A 21,136-nucleotide genomic window follows, 5' to 3' on the forward strand; every position below is an offset into this window, starting at 1 on the left:
CAATTCGTCTAAGACGAGCTAAAATTCTTCATATGCTAAATCTATAAATTAAACAAGCCACCAATGAGCTAATAAAAAAGGTTCTCCTTCTTTACCCAATGCATTTATGGAAGAAGTTTCATTATTTATTATTCATCTTTAAAAAAATTATAATGTAATAAGGTTAAGGATAGTTTTATCCATAATTGAAATTTTCTTTTATGTTTATATGTAGAATCTTGATGTTCATGAAAAATTCGTGTACCCTAATTTTAGGTTTTTAATTTTCATGCCAAGAAAATTCAACAACTCAATGACATAATCATTTTCTTCTTTTTTTTTCTCTATTTCCTAATGTTTTTCTCAAGTTCATCACGTGTCCCGTAACTCCAGCAACAAAAGAAGTGATGAAAGCATGAGAAGAATCTAGACAGCTAGCACCCTAAGAGAGTTGTCCTCTTTTATGTAATTTAACAAAACGTGATGATCCAATGATATCAAGATGGACTTTGAGCAGGCTAACCAGATCTCACTGAATTGAAGTCCTAGAAAAGGTAAGCCGGGACAGTAGGACCTGTCAGATGTACAACCTACAAAGGCTTATAATACTACATTCAGGAAAAAGATCTATTGAATAATTAAAAGCCATCATGCTCTGTGTGCGGACATGAAAATTTATTGGCACAAACTAGTAATGCCGTTATGCTGCTTTCAAAACTCGAAAACAGATTTACCACAAGAGGCCTTACCAAACCAGGAGATTCATTTAATTTGGTGTTCACTTCAATAACCTCGCCTGATACAGGAGAATAGACATCACTAGTTGCCTTGACGCTCTCAACTGCACCAAAATTCTTTCCCTTCGACACAGTAGCACCAACTTCTGGCAGTTCCACATAAACAACATCACCTAAGTGGTCCTGAAAATGGAGATAACTTCGATCATTTTTAGAAGTTTTGAATAAAGACAGATTCCCAAAGAAGTGAAATTAATCAACAAAACAGGCCAAGGATATAATCTCTGGCAGAAGGAGCTCAAATGACGACATGAATAACCTGTGCATGATCTGTTATCCCTATTTTAGCGTAAGTTCCATCGACATCAGCCCATTCATGGGAGTCTGCATACTTCAAGTGTTCTATAACTGCCAAAAAATATATATTAAAAATAAATTAAGAAGTTCAAAATGCATGGAAATCAAAATATTATACATTGCTACATAGGTCTGCATGAGTTCAGATTTATTATAAATAACAATGAAGTAAATTTCTACTGATAGATCCAATTGAATCACTATTATTCACAAAATCGATATGCAGGATGATTCAAACATCTAATACGGCAGGATAATGACTTACCTGCAAAAGAAGTCCCACAAATTTTATTGATTGTTATCTTAACATGATTGACTACTTGTCAGTTGATACAAATCAAAAACCTATTTGAAAAGGATAGTGATTAACTTGTCTATGACAAACAACGAATTTTATATCTAATCATCAAGCATATTTTAAAAAATAAATATATCAAAGCATTAGTAAAAAAAGAGAAGTATAATCATTTGGCCTCCATAATTTTATATTCAATTTGAATATAGCCTTGAATTCCACATAACAAACAAACTACATTTGAGATGGACATTAGAAGTTTGTTCATGCAAATTCAACAAAGTAACACTTCTTCCTAAGGAAAAGAATTTGGATCCAACAAGTCTTCTTTGAGGTTATAAACAAATGCCCAGTTTAAGGAATTGTCATTCTCCCCTCCCAAAAATTTTAGAAAAATGAAGGTTGTTTTTGGCTATTCCGCCTCCCAGGTTGAAGATTGCACACTTGGAGTCTTATAAGGCCAATCCATTGGATCATCTAGCCACTTTTGATTCAATGACTTCCCTATTGAATATTGATGATGCGCTCAAATGTCGCATATTCTTTACAGCACTAAAAACGTCAGCATTGAGGTGGTTCACTTGCCCAGAAACATTACAAGAGTTTGCAAGCTCTCTTGAAAATGAGGTCGGAGCCGAGAGACACCAGGGAATTTCTTAATAAGATTATAAATGCTGGAAATAAAAGATTTGAAGCTTGCAGTTGCACGAGCAGCTCTAACTTAAGGACTATGGGATAGTACTTTTCATTATGAACTCAGACTGTAACAACCAAAGAGTCTCGTTGGGCTATTAGAATTGGCCAACAGCTATGTCAATGTTGAAGAATACAATAGAGTGGTCGAGTCCTCCACGACCACTCAACCTTATGAACTCCTCTAGGGGAGAGATCGACATCAAGGGCAAGACAAAAAATGAATTCTACCCTAGAGAGTAAAGAGTTAAAAGGCTAAATCCGCCATGAGATAGCCATCGTCCAGAGCACCAAAGAGTGCCCCCACAACCTAGACCATTAAAGATTGCAGGAGCACCCACTCCAAGGATGGATAAAATTTGTCTTGCCACTCGCCCCAAGCACAAGTCGCACACTTAACCCAGCTTATCCCACCTATACCACATTAAGAGTACCAGGGCCAAGTTTTTGAGGTCATTCAAAACAAAGCCTTTTTTTAAATGCCTAATGCCCATGAAGGCAAACACGCATGCCAAAGACACATCCAGGTATTGTGTTTTCTATAAAGATAATAGCTATGACCAAGGTTTGAAAAGGCGATATCAGGAATCGAGGCGTTTTGCCTTAGTAAGGTGAGGCATATGCCTTGAGGCGGATGGAGGCGTAAGCCTCAAAACGGAAAAAATTAAATTACTAAAAAAGTTACAAATAACACATAAATTGATAAAATATTAAGTAATTATGAACATAAAGGCTTATTTGAAGATAAATGTTATTGGAAAGAAAATTGAAAAAAAATACTCACAAAAATCACTCTTTTCTCCATCAACCTAATTTTAGCCTGTCTAAATGATACTTCCATATGATTAAATCATATAAATTTAAGAAAAGATCTTGATATGTAGGCAATTCAATCATATAAATTAAAAAAAATTGAAAGTTATAGCAAATACGATTCACATGAAAAAGAATTATTCGTGATAAAATTCATTCAAAAATAGGTCGTTGCAATTAAAGAACATTGACAACTAAAAATTATGTATTCGTAAAGAAAAAAGCTATAAATTTATACCTCGATGCTTAAGAAACTATGAAAAGTATTATATGTGGTGTCCAACAGATTACTTCCAGCTTGACCTAAACTAGAAAAAGCAATAAAGTAAGATGAAATTATTAAATTTTGATAAATATAAATTAAGCTGATCTAACTTCAAAATAAATGCTTCATATAAGAAATGCACGTCTTAAATTTCATTATTGTTTCTCACGACGCTGTCAAAGCCAACACAAGCTCGAAAGGGAAGATGGATTGTTACCTCATCACGAAGAACTCGTCCTAACACGAAGCGAGGCCAAGTAGTCGAGAATGAAGTATTCAAGGCTGAAGTAGTGCACATGAAGCCGAGAGAGTGTTTCCTTCATTGCAAGCTGTAAAGGGGGGCAAATATTGGAAAAAATGTTTCGAACCCATGAAACTCAAAATCTAATAAGCGCTCTCGACTCTTCATAACTAAAAAAATTAAATAAAAGTAATTGAGGAGGCGCCTCAAGCTACCTCGAGGCTAACACCTCAATGAAGAAAATCATAAGCCTAAGCCAAACAACTAAGGCTTAAGCCTCGAGGTGTCCAAGATGCTCCTCAAATCGAGGCACGCCTTGAGGTGCAACCCTCAAACACCTTTTTAAACCATGGCTATGACACATAGAAGTGTCAACACCTCCAAGGATTAGTAGAAGAGCTTATCAAAGCTGAACAAGTTGAAGGAGTTTATACTCATTGATCCTGGTCAATACCCAGGAAAAGCCCCAATGGAAGGAAGCAACAACAAGCCTATCCCAGCTAGCTCAGTTCACATAGCCAGAGTGGTGCTTGCCCATCATAGGAGAGAAGGCTAACTTGCTAACAATAAAAAAGAAATTGTGATGCCCCAGGATCTAATGGAGGGATTAAATCCTTAAAGCTAAATTTTATCTCAACCACTATGTAGATAAACTAGAGCTAACTACAAAATCAAAAATCATAATAATAATCTAAGCTTCATCCAATTTCATTTTTCAAAACATATATACAATAATCCAACTTACATGCAAACTAAACATCAAGAGAATTTAATCAATATTACAAAAGAATACCTCAAATGTCCTAAACAAAACGACCATGCCCTTTTCTCTTTCTACCCCACTAGGCCCTCCCTTTTTTTCTAAAATACCAGATAAATATAATAAAGAAAGCACCGCTAACTCAGTAGACTTCCTTCACACTCATATCACAAATATTAATATCCACTCAAATGTTGCCCAAATTATTCAAATATTCAATTAATTAATAAAGTATAACTTAAATGCTAACAAAAAGCAAACTTCTGGCAATTATCAGAATGCACTTAATTTTAGAGTCGTTATTTATACCTTCACAGATAGATTTCACAGGGGTTCAAAAATATACTTATCATCAAAACCATGTTTGCACTTAAACTTTCATATTTCATCAAAAAATCCTAGACATATAAAAGTATGTTCCAAATATTATTTGTATTTAATTCAAAAAATTTATAGAATATGCAATGAATGAATATAATGCAAATGCTCTAATATCTAATTATAACTCTACTTCCACTTATAACTCCATCTAACCTCTAACACTCGCATACAGCAAGTGAGGCCATAACAAAACAAAACCGAATAATCTCCCATACCCGCATTCAGCAAGTGGGGTCAGAATCCCTTCCACATCCACATAAGGATGATGAGGATATAGCAGAAAATATAGGGCCCTTCTATCATTTCAAAGAGTGTACTTGCAACTTTCAAAATATTAGAACTTCTCCAATATTATACTATGAATTATGCAAAAAGAATGTTTAATATATTATTATAACTTTAATACATGATTATGATAATGCGTAAACTACCAACTTTGTCAATATTAAACCCCACATTAAGTGTGCAAAAGCATACCCATGGTATATTTTTCATTTCAATAAGAATTTGAAGAAATTTTTAGAGTGATATTTTAAGGCTACAAATGAAATTTTTTTAAAATCAGAATGTTTCATTTAATCAATATACATAAAAATCATCACAGAGGAAACTAACCAATAAAAATTCAAGTTTTTACAGTCGAAATGTTCAAAATAAAGTATCAAGCAATATACAAAATATTGCATGGTGAAAGCATCGCAAGACTAGGGAAAAACATGTTTTTATTTATAACATAATATAAAATTAAGAGAATTGAAATTAAAGACATGTATTTAAAAGTCTACCTCGTGCTCTACGAAATTCTCAACTGGCCAATTGAACAAATCTCGAGCTGAATCTCTCTCTCTCTTCTTTCTCTCTCCTTCTCTCTCTCACTTCTCTTTCTTCTCCAACAATGGGGATGGGTGAGTGGGATTAAAATGGTTTTAGATAATTTATTTTAAAAACATCATTTTAGGTCCAATACCATGGCACTCACTTCCTAAGCGTCATTGTGCACATATGTATATTTTAGATACTCCCATATCGCTCAAACTCGAGAGCCTAGCACCACTGCGGTGATGACTTTCATCGCCTCAGCACCACCACAAATCCTTCTCTCAAATAGAGAGGATAATTAACTTTAGGAATTTCATGCAATCTAATAATTACGTACAGTTGAGCCAACTTATCGACTAAATCAATTTATTTCATAGGAAGAAAATAAACAGACTTTGTTATTCAAAATATTACACCTTGATCATCTATTTGTAATTCAATTTTTTTTCCAGAACGGATTCGATCAATCAACTTCGCATACTCTTCATCTATCTTCTTAGCTTTTTTAATTCTATTTTGTAATGAGGGTTGAACTATACAACAACAACATCATCATCATCAAGCCTTTATCCCACTACGTGGGGTCGGCTACATGAATCCTTTTCCTCCATTGTGTCCTATTAAAAGTCAAATTCTCGTTTAAATCTAATAAAGAAAGGTCCTTCCTAATATTTTCTAACCAACACTTTTTAGGTCTGTCTCTACCTTTCTTAACATAAATCAAATCTAATACCTCTACTCTCCTACCCGGGTCATCGAAAGGCCGCCGTTTTATGTGACCAAATCATCTAAGGCGACTCTCTCTAATCTTATCATCTAATGGAGCTACTCCAACCTTTTCACGTATATACTCATTTCGTATCCTATTTCTAAGGGTAAAGCCACACATCCACCTGAGCATTCTCATCTCTGCCACACTTAACTTAGTATTATGCTTCTATTTTAATGGCCAACATTCGGCACCATAAAGCATTGTAGGCCTCACCACCATCTTATAGAATTTTCCCTTAAGTTAAGAAATAACTTTAAAAGACATATTAGATCGACATTACACTTCTAATTCCAGCCTTTCCACTTCTTTAATTAATTCTTGCTCAGAAGTAATCAAACTGCTAACTGTTCCCACAAACCTTTTGCTCAAAGCATCAGCAATCACATTTCATTTTATCAGGTTGATAAATGATATCCAAATCATAATCTTTAATCAGCTCCAACTATCTTCGTTGTCTCATATTCAACTTCTTATGGGCAAAAATATGCTTCAAGCTCTGATAGTTTATATACATTTCACATTACACACCATATAGATAATATCTCTAAATTTTTATAACAACTATGATCGCTGCCAATTCTATAATATAAGTTGGATATTTCTTTCTCATAAAGCTTCAACAACTTTGAAGCAAATGCAACTACCTTCCTGTTCTATTGTAGTACACATTCTAGGCCTTTCAAAGAAGAATACTGCATAGTTGAAATCCTTCAACTCCATATAGAATAGTCAACAGAGGTTGACATCAAACTCCTTCAACTTTTGGAAACTTTCTTTAAAATTTTGTATTCAATCAAATGGCACAACTATTTGGGTTAAACTTACTAGATAGATTGAAATCTGCATAAGCCTCTAACAATTTTTTTATAATAATCTATCATACCTAGAAAACTATGAACCTCTATTACAAAGGTCGAGCCCGGCCAATCCAATACAGTAGTACTTTCTGGGGATATATAGAAATCACTTCCTTGCTTACTACATGACTCAAAAAGCCAAAGATTTCGGCCAGAATTTACATTTAAAAAACTAACCGTACAACTTTAATTGTCTCAAAGTCTCTAATGTCAACCTTAGGTCATTAGTATGCTCAACCTCAGACTTTAAATACACCACAATATCATCAATGAATATAATAAATTAATTAAGAAAATTTATGAACACCCTATGCATCAGGACAATGAATGCAACTAGTGCATTTGTTAAAGCAAACAGCATCATCGAAAACTTGATCTCTCATATCTACCTTCGATACATCTTTAACCTTCACTATGTTTTCAACCTTCACTCTTAACTAATGATAACCTAATTTTAAATTGATCTTGAAAAATACTATTACACCTGCTAATTGATCAAACAAATCATCTATTTCGAGTTGTGAATATTTGTTATTTATAGTTACCTTATTCAGTTCCCGATAATCAATGCACATTTGCAAAAAATCCATCTTTCTTCTTCATAAACAATACAGGAGTTTCCCATGGATCTACTCGGCCTGATAGATTTTTTATCTAGCAACTCCTGCAACTCTCTTAATGCCCTTTTATAAGGAGGCTTCGCTATTAGGAATTGTGTCTGACACTACTTCAATATAGAACTTTACCTCCTTTTCTGGTGGCAATAAAATTAGCTCTTTAGGGAAAACATGACAAACATCCTTTACCACTAGAACATTCATGCTGCCCATAACTGACTCGTTCTAATCTCTCACATAAGCCGAGAAAATAGAATTCCCATTTCTCCAGCCTTATCAACTTGTAATATAGAAATTAATGACGATAAGAGAATTTTAATACCTTGAAAATAATATACTTCTCCTTTAACACATAGAGGCACTATCATAACAAATTGGTCTCTTCTCTGTCTCATCCTGTAGGATCAAATACCTCTCAATTTGCTTCTTTATTTATCTCATTTATTTTCATCTTTCATAAATATTTGTCATCAACATAAAGATACAACTCCAAAAATTTTAGAGGAGATGGTGGTGTCGTGCGGCTTCCTAATGATCCCCTATGACAGCTACGACGGTTGTGACTATGGTGAAGGCGATGGCTAGAGGTCGAGGCAATTGAGAGGAAGTTGCTGCAGCTTGGGGGTGCAATGCATGATTTTTTTGTGGCTTTTGAATAGGATTTAGGTAAATTTTAAATAAAAAATACATAAATAATGTGAGGCATACGCCTCATGCCAGCAAGAAGAGGCGTGCCTCAAGGCGAGCCTCATCCAAGATGAGGAATAGGCCTCATAAGAAAAGCTCAAGGCGTAAGCCTCGAGGCATTTTTTTACTATAATTGCATTGAGGCGGGCCTCAAGGCAAGCCTCATATTCCACAATTTTAAACAATGAATTACATCATGGAATTTAAAGTCATTGCCCCCACAATACTCTGAATTATAATAGTCTGGCTGGAACTATATCCATCAGCTAGGTTCATTATGCAAAAACGCTATAGCTAAATTAAGAATAAAAGAATTTAATTACATGCACATTTATTACAAACTAACAAAAAAATTCTAAACTAAATCCCAATCTCCTTCCTCTTAGAACTACTGATCATTCCATATAGCTCTGGTTATAATTCAATCCTTTCAAACCATTGTTCTAACACTATTATGTGATTCCCCATAATCTAATAGAATTAAATCCCTAAACCTAAACTTTAAGTGAACCACAATACAGACTAAACCAAAGCAAGCTACAAAATCCAAAATCATAAGAATAGTCTAAGCATCATTCAATTTCACTTCTCAAAATTTATATATAATAATCTAACTTACAACTTATACATCAATAGAATTAATGTTTAATGACAAAGAACACCTCAAAAGTCCTGATCTAGACGATCATGTCCTTATCTCTCTCTACTCTATTGTGTCATTCCCTTTTTTTAAAATATTAGAGAAATATAATAGAGTAAGCACCACTAGTTCAAGAGACTTCCTTCATACTAATATCACAGATATTAATATTCATTCAAATATTAAGATCAAATTATTCAAATATTCAATCAATAAAAAATAATAAAACATAAATGCTAACATAAAGTAAACTTCAAACAGCTATCATAATACACTTGGTTTCAAAGTCATTAATTGTATTTTCACAGATAGATTTAATAGAGGTTCATAAATATACTTGCCATCAGAATTGTGTTTGCACTTAAACCTTCTTATTTCTTCAGAATTTACCAAAAGATCTCAGGTCACCAGAGTATGTTACGAATAGTATTTGTACTTTATTCAAAAAATTTCTAAAACATGTAATACATGAATATAATGCATATATTCTGATGTTTGATTATAATTCCACTTCCACTCATAGCTTACTTTAACTTCTCACACCGATATATAACAAGTGAGGGAAAAACAAAACAAAACAACATCCTCACCCATTTTCAGCAAGTGCGGTCATAATCTCTCCCACATCCACACAAGACAGATAAGGCCAAAACAAAATATATAGGGCCCTTCTATCATTTCAGAGAATACACTTATCACCTTGTAGAAATCAGAATTTCTCCATTATTGTGTCATGAATTATGTAAATTGAATGCTTTAGTAGATTATTATAACTTTAATATAGGATTATAATGATATGTGAATTATCAAAATTGATAATATTACCCCACAATGCATGTGTAAAAGCATACCCATTGAATATTTTTCAATTTAAGAACAATTTAAAGGGAATATCTAGAGTAATATTTTAAGACTTTTGTAAAATTATTCATGGTTTAAAAAGGCGTTTGAGGCAAACACCTTAAGGTGTGCCTCGATTCAAGGCACAGCTTGGATGCCTTAAGGCTTAAGCCTCAGTGGTTTGGTCGAGGCTTAAGATTTTCTTCATTGAGGCATATGCCTTGAGGTGTAACACCTCAAGGTAGTTTGAAGTGCTATCTTGATGAATTGTATTTAATTTTTTTAGTTATGAAGAGTCGAGAACGCTTATTAGATTTAGAGCTTCGTCGGTTCAAAACATTTGTTCCAATCTCGTGCCCCTTTTACAACTCGCAGTGAGGAAATGCTCTCTTGGCCTCAGTTGCCTCGGCCTTGAATGCTTCATTCTCGACTACTTGGCCTCGCTTCGTGTTAGGATGAGTTCTTCGTGATGAGGTAACAATCCATCTTCCCTTTCGAGCTTGTGTAAGCTTCGACAGTGTCGTGAGAAACAATAATGAAATTTAAGTCGTGCATTTCTTACATGAAGCATTTATTTTGAAGTTAGATTATCTCAATTTATATTAATAAATTTTAACAATTTCATCTTACTCTATTGCTTTTTCTAGTTTAGGTCAAGCCGGAAGTAATCAGTTGGTCACCACATATAATATTTTTCATAGTTTCTTAAGCACCGAGAAACAAATTGTATTTGTTGTAGCTTTCTTCTTTACGAATACATAATTTTTAGCTGTCAGGGCTCTTCAATTGCAATGAAATAATTTTTAATGAATTTTACCATGAATAATTCTATTTAATGTGAATCGTCTTTGCTATAACTTTCATTTTTTAAAATTTATATGATTGAATTGCCTTCATATAAGGATCTTTGCTTAAATTTATATGATTGAATCATATGGAGGCATCAATTAGATGGGTTAAATTGGGTTGATGGAGAAAAGAGTGATATTTGCGAGTTTTTTTTTTTTTTTTTTTGAATCTTGTGTTTTTATGTTCAAACAAGTCATTATGTTCATAATTTAATTAATATTTTACCATTTTATGAGTTATTAATAATTTTTTAGTACTTTAAGTTTTCCATTTTGAGGTTTACGCCTCCGTCTGCCTCAAGGCGTACGCCTTACCTCACTAAGGCAAAACGCCTCGATTCCCGATATCACCTTTTTAAACCTTGAAATTATTATAAAAATCATGAATGCTTTAATTTTCAATATGCATAAAGAAAGTCACAAAGGAAACCAATAAGGGAAAAATTTTCTTATGGCCAAAATAACGCATACAATAATATAGAAAAAATTACATGATGAGAGAATTGCAAAATGAAGGAGGAAAAATATTTTTATTCATAATTTATTATAAAATTATTGAAATTGAAATCAGATATATGCATTTAGAAGTCTACCACGTGTTCTACAAAATCTTCAACTAACCTGGGCTATAACCTCAGATTTAGATAATTGTTTTGTAACATCATTTTAGCTCAGCGTTGCAGTGCTCACTTCCCAGCACCATGACGCTCAGTTAAAATATTTCATATGCTTCCAAATCTGATGCTAACAAGAATTTCTGTATTTTTTATTTTATTTGAACAATAGTATATTTTGTTTTCTATTTTATTTTCTTTTCTTTTTTAGCTATCCAATGATGGGAAAGCATCCAATGATCATGGTAGATTGTGCATAAGGCTTGGTAGACCTTTGGTTTGCTAGCTCGATTGGTCCTTGGCCACTGATGGTTCACGGGTTGGCTGTTGGTTCTCGGGTTGGCTGTTTTGGAGCATATGGCGTTGAGCTTGTTCTTTTAGTTGCTTGAGCTGAAGTTTAGTAGCTCATTAATATCCAAAAAGGTACCTCATTAAGAAGATTTACTTTTGGAGTGGCCTTGTCCCTTCCCCTTTTCTTCTTGTCTCTTGGAGAACCGTGGCTTGCTCTTTAATTGGTGGCTGAATTCAAAGCATTAGAATTTATAATGGAGTGCTTTTCCCTTGGGAGTCCTCCCGGCCTCTGTTTTTTCCGAACTGGGATGTTTTTTCCCGTTGTTGTGCTGCTTTGAATTCTTGGCCTGCTTGCGGGCTCCTTGGTTCCGTGAATTGCTGGGCTGTTTTTCCGAAATGGCTCTTGGAAATCCTTTGGAAAATAAATGCTTGGGATGTTGTGAGCATTATCTCAAGTGGCTTTTGGCATTCCTGTTCTATGCCTATAAATATGAGATGATGAAGTGAAGGAAGGCAGTTGATATTTGTGAGCATAGTTGCTATTAACCTGCGGGTTTATTCGGAAATCCTGTGGGCTCTTTCCACCCTTCTTTTCTCATCCCCTACGGAAATCCTACGGGCTCTTTCCCCCCTTTCTTCTCGGGCTTCTAACCTCTTCATCTCTCCGCAAGTGCCACTCCATCTGTATCCTTCTTCTCAACAGTGAAGCAACTTTAGGGTGTCGTGTCTTGGTTGATTTGGAAGCATTTGGGACAGTCTTGCAGTGGTGGACCATCGGTTTGCTAGTCTTATGCACTTCTTTTATTTAATCTACTATTCGATGCATGTGAGGAACCCGCTCTGACGGTTGTCTGAGGATAGCGTTTTTTTTTATTTTCCTTTATTTCTTCTAATATTTCTTGTTGTGTTTGTCAAGTCTTAGCTGTTTGTTTCTATTTTAATAAAGTTTGTTTTAAGTTCTATCCATTGTGTCTGTTTCTTCTTGTGTGTCTACATCAAAATCCCTCAAACTCGACAACACAGTGTCGCCGTGCTACCTCGTCCAATGTTGTAGCACTCCAAGAGCATTTTGGCTACTTATAATTTTCCCTTTTCCCAATGAAAATTCTAAGCTTATTTAGGGTTAATCAAATCTTACTAAACTTATAATGAATATCTAAATCAAAATTAAGCAAACTTATTCTAAATTAAATCAATTACCGAAATTATGGGATAATGGTTGTTACAAGGATGAAAGTTAAAGAGGTGAATTTAGCATCTATCTTGTAAGACCACCCAGTAAACGTCGCCCCTGTCACCATTGGATAAGCAGACAACCTAACAGTGGGGAACCACAACAAACAAGTCTATTATCGTCATTTCCCAGATCACCAACCATCAAATAGACGGTATTGTTATAGACACAGAGAGTTCTATTAATATCATCTTCAAGTCTATATTTGAGAAGATGAATCTCCTTACTTCCTATTCGCTCCTACTAAGTCCATTATATGGCATCTCAGGAAAATGAAGAGAGTTGGAAGGAGTACCTGCCCTACCAATAACCTATGATAAGAGTGACCAACAATGCACTACCATGATGGATTTCATTATAGTGGACAATCCAACCACTTAACAATGCCATCTTTGGCAGGTCCTTATTGAATACATTCAAAGCTGTGATGTCAACTTATCATGCAGCTATCAAATTCCCTATATGAGGAAGGGAGATCACTATGACGGGGTACCTCACCCAATCACGCACATGCTATCTAAGGGAAATTATGAAAGTGATGATGCCACCAAAAGAAGTCCTATAGTTGGATGTGGAGAGAAGCCTAGGTCTGGAAACTGTGGAAGCAGTCGAAGAAATCCTAACAGCGAAAGGTGAGTGAAGTAGCTATTAGAATAAGCACTCTTTCAGTGAAGAGCATTGAGGTGATTTCATTCAAGCTCTCAGGGGAGATCTCAATGTCTTTGATTGGACGGCAACAAAGATGCTAGATATCAATAAAGAAGTCACCCATCATAAACTGAATGTGAGAAGAAATGCAAGGCTGATAAAGTAGAAAATAAGAAAGACTGCAACCATTCTCGTCAAGTATGAAGCAGGAGATGTAGAAGCTAATAGAAGCCAACTTCATCAAGAAAGTATAGTATCCATACTAGATTTTCAATGTGATAAGGACAAGCAACCAGTAGTGGAGGATGTGTGTGGACTTTACTAACCTTTACTCAGAATGCCCTAAGGATGGCTATCCCCTACCAAGGATTGACTCCCTGGTTGGCCTGGCAGTGGGCTACTAACTAATGAGCTTCGTAGATGCTTTCTCAAGTTACCATCAAATAAAAATGCATCCAAGCAATTGCAAGAAGACTGCTTTCATCACTACAGAGAGTCTTTATTGCTACAACATCATGCCATTTGGCTCAGAAAATAGTGGGGAAACTTTTCAAAGAATGATGAACAAAGTTTTCAAGGACTAGAAGCAAAGGAGCATAGAGATGTATGTGGACAAACTGCTAGTCAAGAGCAAATAGCCCAAGCAACACATTAAAGACCAGAGGAAATATTTTTAACCCTCAAGTGGTATAACATGTGGCTCACTTCACAAAAATATATTTTTGGTGCAAGTTCAGGGAAGTTCCAAGGTTTGTCTCACCTCGAAGGCATCAAGGTGAACCCAATTAAAGTAAAGGCAATTCAAAAGATGATGACACCAAGCACTCAAGGAAGTGTAGCGACTCATTGAGTGAATTGTCAGGCTCAAATGCCTAATCTCTAAATTAGGCAAGAGGCACTCACCATTCCTCGAGATACTTAGAATGCCAAGAAATTCACATGGAGCGAGTATTGTGAGGCTGCCTTCCAAAAACCATGGTTTAAAATTGCGCAATATGAGGCTCGCCTTGAGGCACGCCTTTGCGCAATTCCAATAAAAACACCTCGATGCTTACGCCTCGAGTTTTTTTTATGAGGCTTGCGCCTCAACATGGTTGAGGCCCGCTTTGAGGCCCGCCTCGCCTCACTGACTTAAGGCTTACGCCTCACACTATATATATTAAAACTTACATAAATCTTGAAGTAAATGCCCGACATTGGACTCTATAGGAGAGGAGGAAGGGGAGAGAGCAATTCACCATAATGATGATTCAAATGAAGAACCCCTTAGTGATGACAGTGCTGATGACTTATGAGTTCTTATGTGATATGTCATTGTTATTTATTTTTGGCAATTGGAATTATATGTTAATGAAAAGAATACTGGGATTTGGGAAAGATAAAATTTTGAGTTGAACTATATTTCATGTTGTCTTATTATTGAGATATTTTGATTTCACTTCATATCTTATGTTTTTTTTATGTTTTATATTATTCACTCATTAGTATATAAAAAATTTATCATTTTCTGTTTACGCAATCTTTTGATTTTGAGGCTTACGCCTCGCCTCACGAATGAAAAACACCTCAATACCCGAATACGCAATTTTAAACATTGCCAGAAACTCAAGATTTTTCTCTTTTCTCCACCTTTCCTATAAAGTCTTAAACAAGGTGAGGACTTGTTGTTCTACCTAGGTGTGGGCGAGGATGCTATCAACTCAGTATATATCAGAGAAGAAGAGAAGCAATGGCTGGAATACTATGTTAACAAGACGCTAAAAGGGGCAAAATAGAGGTACCCTACTACTGAGAAACTCATGTGAGCATTGGTGACCTATGCATAGCGACTACAACCATGTTTCTAAGCCCATCCAATATAAGCCATCACATATCATCCCCTCACCTCAAGTCAATGCTCACTAAGCTGAATTATTCAGGAAGGCCGCTAAAACAGTTAGTGGAGCTAAACGAATTTTAAATCACCTACATGCCAAGTACGGCCATCAAGGCTCAGGCACTTGCCGACTTTATTACTAACTTAAATATGCAATAATGAGCAAGAGACAGCAGCTCAACAGCGACACAAGACCATTCATGTTGATGGAGCTTGGGGCAAGTAAGGAGTAAGCGTAGGCATGATCTTGAAGAGCACAGTAGGATTTATCGTCACACAGGATGCCAATATTGAGTTTAAAGTGACTAATAACCAAGCAAAGCATAGGGCCTTACTCACCAATTTGTAATTCGCCACATGGCTTGGAGGGGCTTAGGTAGGCGTACACTCCGACTTGCAGTTAATGGTGAACCAAATAAATGAAGAGTGCAATGTGAGGGATGAGATCATATGAAAATACCTCTTCAAAGCATGTAGAGATTAGCAAGATATTATACTTTAAAATAACCCCAATATCCAGGGAACAAAATCAACATGCCAACCTCCTTTCCAAACAAGGAAATCATGATAGATGACCAACTATGAAGATAGTAGTGAGGTCAACAGTCCAAGAAGAAATTATAAAGAATGAAAGTGGCCGCCCCGCGAGTTGGATAGATCTCATCCTAGAATATCAAAAGATAGAAATAATAAGTGTTGAAGTTGGTGACCTGCAGTGATTCAAAATCCAGATGACTAATTACTTAATAATCGGAGGCAAATTGTTTAGAAATCAACAACTTCACTCAATCTTAGATGTGCTAGAGAATATGAAAAGGAAACTATGGCTTAAAAAAGTGCATTCAAGCAAGTGAGGTTGTCACTTGGGAGGAATGACACTTGCCCACGAAATTTTAAGGCAAAGATATTTTTGACCAACGTTGAGAAAGATGCTGAAGAATTCTCAAAGAAGTGCCTCTAGTGCCAGAAAATCGCACCCATTCAATTGCAACCTTCTCACAAACTACAAAATATTAGCAGCTCAATACCATTCACCTTGTGGAAAATAGATCTCTTTGGACCATTCCAACCGTCAACAAGGCAAAGGAGGATCATACTTATCATGGTTGACTGCTTCACAAAATAGATAGAAGCCAAACAACTCACCAAGATAGCCTAAACAAACATAATCTGAAGATATAGCCTGACTCTAATGATCATCACGGACAATGGTCCTCAATTCGCTAACCAGAACTTGAAGAATTTCTATCAATCACAAGAAATTCACCTCAAATTCGCCTTAGTCTATCACCCACATACAAACAGAAAAGTTGAAGCAGAAATCAAGCATACTCGCCCTATCCAAATACTCAGAAAACTTGGTGCCAAGGATGTGGCGTACTGATGCTTTGGAAATATCCTATCCCTGAGGGAGTTCTCATACTTCTTGTATTTCTATTCAAAATTTCCTTTAATGAAATAAAACTCCTTTCCCCTTCTTTTTTTTTTTTGGTAATTCTTATATAAGAAACTGCTAGGAAGGTAAAAAATTAGAATCCACAACTAATAAAAATTATGCTCTGTGAACTCACCTAGAAGAATAAATGACGATCGGCTTCCACAACATAAAATAATGAACTCATGCATCCAGCATGCTAGGCAATCTAAATACTTGGGGAACTAGCATAAGTGAGTTCAACAATAAAATCCCCGTAACAAATTAACAAATAATTCTAGGTGAGTGCTAAATAATTGGAATAAAACATGCCAGCCTAAATCACTCAACTTTGCAATAGAGTAGCACAAGTCCCTTAAGTCAGCGAGTTTAGGTGGTTACCCCAACAAAAACTATAACCTGGCATAAGGTGTAGCCCACACAAGGTGACTTCATGCCAAGCTCATGTACAAAAGCTAACCAGCAAGGAGCTCGCCCCACATAGTACATAAGGGAAAAGTCATAGTCAACTCGCTTATCCACCTATTGCTGAGCAAATAAACCTGCAAGGAATAATCCATCATCTACACTAAGTCCAAGACCTAGAAAATTTTATCAACAATTTCCCAAACAACTTTGTCATGCGCCTACAGGGGAACTCGCCAAGGTACATTCACTCTTACGCTGGTCTAAGTTAAATTGTCGTTAAGTTCATGTATAATGGCCTTGTCACCGAGTTCAGGTACATTCATTGTAATGATGAGTTCAATTACAATCTTTCAAGTGTCAAGCTTAAGTTCGTTGAGGGTTTCTTTTAAATATCATTTGTCAAACGACTTTTTATTTCCTTTAAAGAGCGTTGTATAAATAATCGGCCAACACTAATGCCGAGTTAAGTCAGTACCTACTTGAGTTATTAAGTTTTATAACCAAGTCAGCTAATTCTATTAATAACATTTTCTTATCAAAGGCCAACTAGCACTAAGGTTGAGTCGTTTCATTTTTCATCACATAACCATGTTATTTACATATTTGTTTTTGAAAGTCTACTCTACTAGTCTTTCACCGAATTATATATTATTGATAAATTAGCTAATTGTATATGAATTGCCGATCTCATCATTCATTCATAATTTAGTTATAAGCGAATAAGAAATTTACAAAAATTCCTTACCCATGTGTGCATGCCCTAGTACACGCATATTACTCACAACAATATTGTCGAGCTACGCATTTCTATCCTTTTTAGTGAGTTATCATTCACCAACGACATAGTTCATTGGTTATTAAACGCCGAGTTATTTACTCATTGCTCAATTATAGGAGTTTTAAAAACTTAGAGAAATGGTAAAAAACTTATTGCAATCAAATATGAGCAAGCACCTTTGTATACTTCTATTACTCAAAAACATAGCTGAGTCCAACACTAAGGCAAATTTTGAGAAAGCAGCAAACAAATAGGCAAGCATGAGTACGGGGCATGTATTAATAAAATTTTTGCATTTCATTAAATATCATTTACATATTTTTTTTTAATATCATTTACATATATAAGTCACCTCAATGGCTAAAACAAAAGAAAAAAAAGTTAAAAAAAATGGGCAAGTGCGACTTTGTTGACCTCTATGTATTAACCGGTAGAACAAAAAAAAATCAAAATCATACCCGGCGGATCCACAATATCCGCCCGAAATCCCGGTTGGAATCCTCGTATCCGTCGAGAAGCCGTCCAAATCCCCGAAATTTCGCCGAGGTACTGTACATCAGCGCCGAATCGGTCGTTTCTCCGTATTCCCTGCGTGAAATCAGCTCTCGATCGCTGCCCCGTTCTCGTTGTTAAATAGCGACACTCGACTTCTCCTTCCCGTAAGCATCCCGTTGCTCACACGACACTCTCCACCCGACCACTGCCCACGCCTCCTCCAAACCCGAGCTCCAGCGGCACCCCATCCCGCCAAAGCCAGTTCGATCGGGAGCCTTGCCGACCTCTCGGTTTCCCAGATCCACAGAGAAGGAAACAATCGCTTTTCGTTAATAAGTACTCGCTCGCGGGGAAACAACTGTTTCTCTTTTGCAACAGGTACCGAAGACCCATACACGTCTTTCTCTGGCGTGGTGGGGACAAAAACTTTACACGGCCGCGGTGTCCTCGAAAGAGGGCACCTACCGTACACGCTTTTCTCTAGCGTGGCAGGAGGCCCAGTTTTCCGTAGTTTTCCCCTAAACGGGGGAGACGCTGGGAGGCTGCCGAAATTTTGGGTGAAAACATACCGTACTCGGACCTGTTTGAACTCAAAAGAATGTGAACGGTGGACTTGTGGGACCGGACTTGAACCAAATTGACTTAAATGAACAATAAAATGAAATTGAACTAAAATCAATCCCGAACTTGCAAGGACTTTAAATGAATTTGGGACTTAAATAAGAATACGAGAACTTGAAATTGAACTTGCAAGCTTTTGAACATCAAAGGATTTAAAAACTTGAACACTTTGACTCATATTTGAACTTGGTCTATATATCAAAAGAACTCATACTTGAGACTTACAAAAGCTCTGGATTTGAATCAAACGATGAAGATCTGGACTAGAATTTGAATAATGACCAGAAATCTAAGTGCAAATAATTGAATCATGATATGAACATCATGAACTCAAATCAGACGGACAATAAAAGACAAGTGAACTTGAATCAAGTGGAAAAGGCAAGAACACTTGAACCCCAAATTTGAATGAATCATAAAATGATTGATCAGACATAAAAATGCAAGTGCTAAATTCCAAATTATTTGATCGTGAACTAACAATCACAAGTGGCTTAAACTTGAAGTTTGAGTAATTAGGAGGAAGAGCCATGAGCTAAACTGTGAAATGTTGAACCTCACTCGCAATGTGCAAATGGGGTCATGATTCTCAAATGCATTAAAAGATGCATGATTCTAAAATATATGGAATGATTCATTCATGAATAGTGGAGTGAAATGCTCATGAACCAAACTTTAGAGATCTAGCAACATCTCTATAATGAGAATGGTGAACATAGAAGCCTACAATGATTTTTCATATCACATGTGCTAATACCATGGCAAGTATACATTCCCATTCCCTACAAGCACAAAGGAAATGATCATCGTAATATCCTAGCAGTCAACTTCGACTGGCTAGTGAAGGAAGAATGAAAATCCCTTACAAACAACTAGGGGATACTTGTGATCATTCATGAACGATAATGGCATGCATCCAAATGAGTATCAATCAACACCTCATGGTTAGCATTAATACATAGTCATTTGTATGGAGTCTTTCTATTAACGACGATCAACTTGCAAGCACAATGATCCATCAAAGAAAGGTAACATCAAGTGATTTGGAATCATTGCAATAAGGTCGAAGATGGATGCAGAGTTCGTATAGTGCAATAAGATATTTACAAGCGATGATTGTTGGAAAAATGTGATAAATATAGTGTTCTAGAGCCAACAATGATTAATATACAAGCACTTGCAACGATCCCCGCATATATTGAAATGCATATATGGAATGCAGTAATTCTTGATCAAAACACATATGGATACCAATGATGAATGCAACAACATCTTGCAATCAATCACCACTTATTATCAAGCAAGCACAATGGTCTTATGTAAACAAAGGTTGATGACTACAACAAATGCAACCTACGAGAGATGTTATAGAAGGTTTACTGCACACCCAGTATGTCAACCACAAACGAAAATACAAAAAACTACAGAATTTAAACGCATGTAGTCAGTTCTAAAAGACTTGTATGCAAAGCAAAGACCATGAACAAAACATCATGTAAAGGCAATTGTCTACAAACGAAAGCAGGAGATTCGTCAGTGCACTGCAATCTACCTGGCAAATCATGCGGATAGTGCATGACAGTCTACCTGTACGAAGCAGCGAATAACTCTTTTCAGAAGCTGCTATGCTACGCCACCGAATCTGTAATTTCTATGCAAGACGAACAGAAGGCGTCTACAAATACTTTCAAAGTACCCCACGTGCACTATAGTTTGTATCACATAGGTACACTAAAAGGGGTAGAAGAAATTATAAAACCGCATGGGCCCCGGCAAAGCGTGTTATTGGTACACACGTGACGTCTATGATGCTTGCGCGAGTTATCAAATTTAAACCCGATCCTCCTTAACAGGTAAATAGGAGTTGATAGAGTTTAATTATAAAATGCCCCCAACACCCGCATGGCCCCGACGAGCATGTTATTGGTACACACGTGACGCTCTAGGGATGTTGCGCAGGTTGACAAGTGAATTTAGGTTCGAAATTGATCTTTCTATACGGATCAATAGAAATCGACAGGTTCGAACCAACAAACAAATATACGGTTGTGGAGACCGTCATATTTGTCTTAATACATTCATATTAGGCCTTCAAGGCCTATAATAATGAGAATTCACTATCAATGACATAAAAC

General features: G+C 36.0%; 1 protein-coding gene across 1 annotated transcript in view; it reads right to left on the minus strand.

The window, feature by feature from the left end:
* LOC110113280 (glycine cleavage system H protein 2, mitochondrial) overlaps positions 1–21,136 on the minus strand; it is a 64,098-nt gene that overhangs the window by 35,200 nt on the left and 7,762 nt on the right. Inside the window, exons 2-3 of the mRNA XM_020845784.2 lie at positions 1,036–1,124; positions 729–899 (exon numbers count right to left, since the gene is read on the minus strand). Coding sequence (XP_020701443.1) covers positions 729–899; positions 1,036–1,124 — 260 coding nt within the window. The remainder of the gene's footprint in view (positions 1–728; positions 900–1,035; positions 1,125–21,136) is intronic.

This window comes from Dendrobium catenatum, unplaced genomic scaffold (assembly GCF_001605985.2).
Source record: "Dendrobium catenatum unplaced genomic scaffold, ASM160598v2 fragScaff_scaffold_1493, whole genome shotgun sequence".
NCBI classification, from domain to species: Eukaryota; Viridiplantae; Streptophyta; class Magnoliopsida; order Asparagales; family Orchidaceae; genus Dendrobium; species Dendrobium catenatum.